At 35.9% G+C, this 6,000-nt stretch overlaps 1 protein-coding gene and 1 non-coding gene across 4 annotated transcripts; one reads left to right on the top strand and one right to left on the bottom strand.

Moving 5' to 3' along the window:
• The first annotated feature begins 2,139 nt into the window (after positions 1–2,139).
• TRNAV-UAC (transfer RNA valine (anticodon UAC)) lies at positions 2,140–2,212 on the top strand. Its single transcript has one exon. It is a non-coding gene; the product is annotated as a tRNA-Val (tRNA).
• Positions 2,213–3,120: 908 nt separating this feature from the next.
• Positions 3,121–5,741, bottom strand: LOC132284749 (uncharacterized). Of its 3 annotated transcripts, none has more exons than XM_059786881.1 (4): positions 5,483–5,741; positions 5,135–5,224; positions 3,748–3,822; positions 3,121–3,381 (listed from the first exon to the last, which is right to left on the bottom strand). In XM_059786881.1, exons 1-4 carry the CDS (start codon positions 5,614–5,616, stop codon positions 3,150–3,152), a joined length of 531 nt encoding a protein of 176 aa, XP_059642864.1. In that variant the 5' UTR covers positions 5,617–5,741; the 3' UTR covers positions 3,121–3,149. The 3 variants fall into 3 exon arrangements, with proteins under 3 accessions (XP_059642864.1, XP_059642862.1, XP_059642863.1); XM_059786879.1 differs by having other exon boundaries at positions 5,135–5,308; positions 5,483–5,740; XM_059786880.1 differs by having other exon boundaries at positions 5,135–5,242; positions 5,483–5,739.
• Positions 5,742–6,000: the final 259 nt, after the last annotated feature.

Here is a 6,000-nt window from a genome sequence, read left to right as displayed (position 1 = left end):
TGCCTGTAGGATACAAATGGGTGTTTGTAAGGAAATATAATGAGAAAAATGAATTTGTAAGATACAAAGCCCGATTTATAGTCCAAGGTTTCTCGCAGAGACCTGGTATTGATTATGAAGAGACATACTTTTCTATGATGGATGCAATCACATTTCGCTTCTTGATCAGTTTGACAATCTCAGAAGGACTGGATATGCGTCTGATGGACGTGGTTACAACTTATTTATATGGATCACTAGATAGTGACATATATATGAAAAACCCTGAAGGATTTAAAATGCCTGAAGCAAATAGCTTGAAACCACGTACCATGTATTCAATCAAGTTACAACGATCCTTGTACGGATTGAAACAATCCGGACGCATGTGGTACAATCGACTCAACGAGTATTTACTCAAAGAAGGATATGTGAATAATCAAGTTTGTCCATGCATTTTCATCAAGAAATTAAAATCTGGATTTGCCATTATAGCTGTATATGTTGACGATCTAAATCTTGTGGGAACTCCTGAAGAGCTCACCACGACTGCTAATTATTTAAAGAAAGAATTCGAAATGAAAGATCTTAGTAAAACAAAATTTTGTCCCGGCCTGCAGATCGAACATTTACCAAGTGGAATTCTTATTTATCAATCAACATACACCGAAAAAGTCCTGAAGCGCTTTTATATGGATAAAGCTCACCCCTTAAGTTCTCCAATGATTGTCCGATCACTTGATGTTAAGAAAGATCCTTTTCGTCCTCTGGAAGAAGGCGAAGAAGTTCTTGGTCCTGAAGTACCATATCTTAGTGCAATCGGTGCTCTAATGTACCTTGCAAATTGTACCAGACCTGATATAGCATTTGCAGTCAACTTACTAACACGGTATAGTTCTGTACCAATTCGAAGACATTGGAATGGGGTCAAGCACATTATGCGTTACCTTCGTGGAACGACTGATATGGGGTTGTTTTATTCAAGACAATCAAAGCCCCAGTTGATCGGATATGCAGATGCAGGTTATCTTTCTGACCCTCACACAGCCCGATCACAAACAGGGTACTTATTTACTTGTGGTGGTACTGCTATATCATGGCGATCTATGAAACAGACCATGACTGCAACTTCCTCAAATCACTCTGAGATACTCGCAATTCATGAAGCAGGTAGAGAGTGTGTTTGGTTGAGATCTGTTATACAATATATCCGAGAATCATGTGGACTCTCCCCAATCAAAGATAGTCCAACAATATTATATGAAAATAATACAACATGTATTGCACAGGTAAGAGGAGGATACATAAAAAGTGACAGAACCAAGCACATTTCACCAAAATTCTTTTCCACACACGAGCTCCAGAAGCGCTGTGATATCGATGTTCGGCAAATACGCTCTAGTGATAATCTAGAAGATTTATTCACTAAAGCGCTTCCAACTACAACATTCAAGAAGTTAGTGGACAATATTGGAATGCGTCAACTAAAGGATCTTCAGGGTTGAACTAATGAGGGGGAACAATTGATCAAAGAGGTATTAGTATACTGTACTCTTTTTCCTTCGTCCAGGTTTTATCCCACTGGATTTTCCTGGCAAGGTTTTAATGAGGCAATTTTAATCTATGCAATACCATTTTCAGATACACAAGAATACTGTACTTTTTTTCCTTCACTAGGGTTTTGTCCCACTGGGTTTTCCTTAGTAAGGTTTTAACGAGGCATATTCTTAGTGTAGTATTATGGACCCTAAGGGGGAGTGTTATATATATCTATGTTTATGGGGCCCATAATAGTGTAAGTCATCCATATATGTCATCTTTGGCGTGGACAGGAAGACCAACTTTTAACTTACAATGAAAGCTTTAGTATAAGCTTGCTTGGGACGCTTTATCTGGAGCCTATAAATAGGCTATATGTATCACTTGCTTGGTAAAGACTTGAATAAAGTTTTTCTTTTTTGTGTTCACTGTGCGTGTGAGAAAAAGCTTCTCTAATAAATATTGCTCTATATACATACATATATTTACGTCAGTGAGAACCAGAATTGTAACCATCCATAATAGAATAGTGGGCCTTCTTTCATTTTTTTTTATTTTTTTAATCGATTTGCTCCTTCTCAGCTCAGTCAAATAATTTATTCAGTTGGTCCTGACATAAGAGTTGCTGTGGTGTAGTGGTTATCACGTTAGTCTTACACACTAAAGGTCCCCAGTTCGAGCCTGGGCAGCAACAGGTTTATTTTGCCATTTTGGACTGGTTTACCAGATTTTTTTTCCCTACTCTTTATTTATTTTATTTTATATTTTTTTTAAAAACTTGTCCTTTTAAGAACATTATTTTCTATTTTATTTTTCATTTACAATTGTTGTATGCCAACTGTGATTGGCGTCTGTCATGTTTATCTTTTGCCATTTTGTACTGGTTTACCAGAATTTTTCCCCTACTCATTAAAAAAAATAATAAAAAAATAAATAAAATTGACCTTGTAACAACAGTATTTTCTATTTTATTTTTCATTGACAATTGTTTTGATTGTACATAATGTACAATCACAAGAAAAGGCGTCCGTCATGTCTATCATTTGACAGAGAATGTTACTGAGGAGCAACACCAAAAGGCGTTGAGCATCTTAGGTTGCAGGTGGGTTGTCTGGTTTCTAGTTGAACCGAGGTACTAGGTTTGGGTTGCAAACTTGAAGGGCTGGACCTGCTGGCTACTTTTGTGCCCCTGTTCAAATGCCTTACGAGTTTAGACTTGAGAGTGATGACGAGCTTATGTGATTGTTTGCACTTTGCTTGTGAAGAACATATTGATGGTCCATTTGGCAGTTACTAACAATTGATAAGTTTTTCTCCATCAAAGAAAGCAGCAGAGTTCACAAAATGGAAAGATAGCAAATGCGTGGTGCACAAAATTTTAATATCGTTTAACAGAACCTGAAGTAGAATTCCTCAAAAAAGGAGCAGGCATAACAATACCGAATCATTACATAACATATTTTGCTAGGGTTTCGACGAATGATATGTATTACACAAGGTTAAGTAGATAAAATCTCCTACATTTCTGAAGGGCAGACTTGTTACAAAAAGAGGTAGTGAAGCTTTTTTTATTTATTTTTTTTTTTGGGGGGGGGGGGGGGGGGGGGGGGGGAGGGTTAACAACGGAATACTCAGTTCATTGCATCATAATCATCCAACTTCTCATTGTACTCCAGAACCTTTCTCTTTATCTTGGATGTATCTACCCATGTAACAAAGTCTTCCATGTTTCTTGTTACAAGGAATGCTGGGTCAGTAACTGTATCTGGACCCACCCGGATATGCCCCTGTTCTATATATGTGACAGCTTCTTTCAAATGTTCAGCAAACTTTAGATGCACTAAGACAGTTGAAAGCCTACGCCTGCAAATGTAGAAATATTCAAGCAAGAACAACTGCAAATGGAGAAATATTCAAAAAAGAAACAACACATCTCACACAAAGCAATGAACTAGAAAGAATCGAGCCAATCAAATGGACCTAGAAATAAATTTATTTTACACCATGGCATCAGAGTGTTTATTTATAAATTTTTAAGAAGAACAGATTTCTGATGACTTCTTGGTAGTATAACTGCCTCACATCATCAATAGAAGTCAATACTATATTATCTAAAAATCAAGACCATGATGCCAAAGTGAACACCTTGAAATAGAAAAGTGAAATATAGAAGTTCTAGAAGAATCCAAATATCTAACTGCGCTCAAATGGCATATGCAGCATACTTACCGACAAAAGGTCGATACTGTTAATCGCTCACACAAGGCCAAACTTTTCCTACTTGGTATTACACCAATGTTGTACCTGCAACAAAGCATAAAGTCTCTCAACTATCAAATTACCATAGTCAATTAAGAATGAGAGTTATAATGACATATCTGGAAATAAGGAGGAGAAAACAGGTTGTGAAACAAATAACCAATGAGAAGGTTGAATTCCATCATTTTTGTAAGTTTTTCATTAATTTTTCTACGGATAATCTTAGTCAATTTTATATCGCTAGTCACTACCTAGCTATTTCTTTATACAATTCAAGCAACAAACACAATGTAGGTGTACAAATGGCAGATCAGCCAGTGAAGACCACTTTCTTGCCAGTTGCAATTGACATGACATGTATCTATCTTAGCTGGGGGTGTGGGTTGGAGCAAAAAAGGATGCAACCTAAATACAGTTGAGGTATAATCAGTGGAGGCCCCGGCCTGCACCCTTCAAGAAATCAACAGAGTACAACCTCTAAACCACTGATCCAAAGCTAAGAAACAAAGAAAGAAAGATCTAAAAACATAAATAAATGAATAAAAGAAAAAAAAATTCCACTGTATCATTATTACCAGAAAAACAAATCCTTCAAGGAATTGCCAAGTGCTAAAGCTGAAACCCTTAAATATTATTTTATTTTTATACTCTCAGATCGCCGCTGCATAAATGAAGTGGACGCATCCCCATAGATTTAGTATCAAAAGGATTAAAAATGCTAGCCCTGTCACTGCATTGACCGCCCACACATCATTTATTATTTATATTTTTTTTGATAAGTACACACATCATTTATTTTTACAAGAGTACTTCCTATCTTTTCAACAAGTATAAAATCTCAACTTCATTCACCCCCTTTTTTGATGTCCCATGCTGTGGTGATAACTTATCAATGTCCTGTCAAGGAGAGCTTATCTTCCATCCCTTGCATGACCTCTTCTTAGTCTAATTACTCATCCAAATTACCATTCAAAAAGAAACTCTTTATGCGTTACCATTGTTAGTAAATGAACAAGTGTTTCTCTTTGCCTGAGGCAACTTTTCCCCCAAAACTTACTAATCACTTAAAAATATATACTGGATTGTACCCCCAAGAAGCATGGACATGTATACATAATACAAATTTAGAAGATCAACCATGGTTTTTTTTTTTAAATACACCTGGGGAGACAAAAATGTGGAATGCTTTCCGTTGACAAAGTCATCACTTTATTAAAGACAATAGAAACAACACTCAGAAAATGGTTTTTTTTAAAAAAAAATTAGTTAGAATATCAAGATTAGAACAATAACAGTAATAATTAAGGCCTATTTTATCTTCTTGAAGTCAAATTGAGACTCAGTCGAACAAACTCACAGCTTTTCCAGGAGTGCATCGGTCATCTCAATCCGAAATGGGTCTTTTGGGTCCATCTGCTTCAATATGTTGACTAGCTTCTGCACACTCCTACACATACTCGAATACCTATTGAATACAGATAAATATATATATATATATATAAATAAATAATTTTGGGTGCTATGAACAAATCTACCAAAAGTTCAAAAAAAAAAAAAAAAAAATGATTAAAACTAGGAATATTTGTCCAGAAATTCACAGAAACTAACACAATGTTCTAAAAAATTCAAGTAACAAGATCAAGATCGCAGTATAAATATTTTTATATGATGCAAATACTAGAGAGATTGGTGGATGAATCGGTACTTCTTGTAGTCGTCTCTGCCGGTGATGTGGTAACGTTGCATAACAAAGGCTTCTCGGTGGCCACCTTCTCTCTTCCATTCTAGGAAATTCACCTTCTTCAACAGCTTCTTCTCATGAAACTTGAGTTTTCTCATACTTGACCCTCTTTTGTAATATGTGAGAGAGAGTGTCTAAACCAGAAGAGAGGGAGCCTAAACCCAGAATCTGACGAAAAGCTTTACAAACCCCGCCCCCTTTAAGTATACAAACCCTAATTTTGGCTGGTGTGTTGGGTTGTCATTATGACAAAAGTGGTTCGGGCTTTGTAGGTTAGTTGGGCTGGCATAATGACAAAAGTAGGCTTGGGCTAGTTCTTAACATTTATATATTTAATATTTACTATTTCTATTTACGTATTTTGCGTTTAATTTTTAGTTTTGATTTTTTATTTAATATTTACTATTTCCATTTTACGTATTTGAGTTTAATTTTTAAACACAAATTTAGTACTCCAAAACTTCGATGCACAGTAAATGAAT

This window comes from Cornus florida, unplaced genomic scaffold (assembly GCF_030987335.1).
Source record: "Cornus florida cultivar Cherokee Brave unplaced genomic scaffold, ASM3098733v1 CherokeeBrave_3.0.0_Hap2_Chr11, whole genome shotgun sequence".
Taxonomy (NCBI): Eukaryota; Viridiplantae; Streptophyta; class Magnoliopsida; order Cornales; family Cornaceae; genus Cornus; species Cornus florida.
Note: the sequence above shows the minus strand (reverse complement) of the source record. Positions and strands in the feature narration are given on the sequence as shown.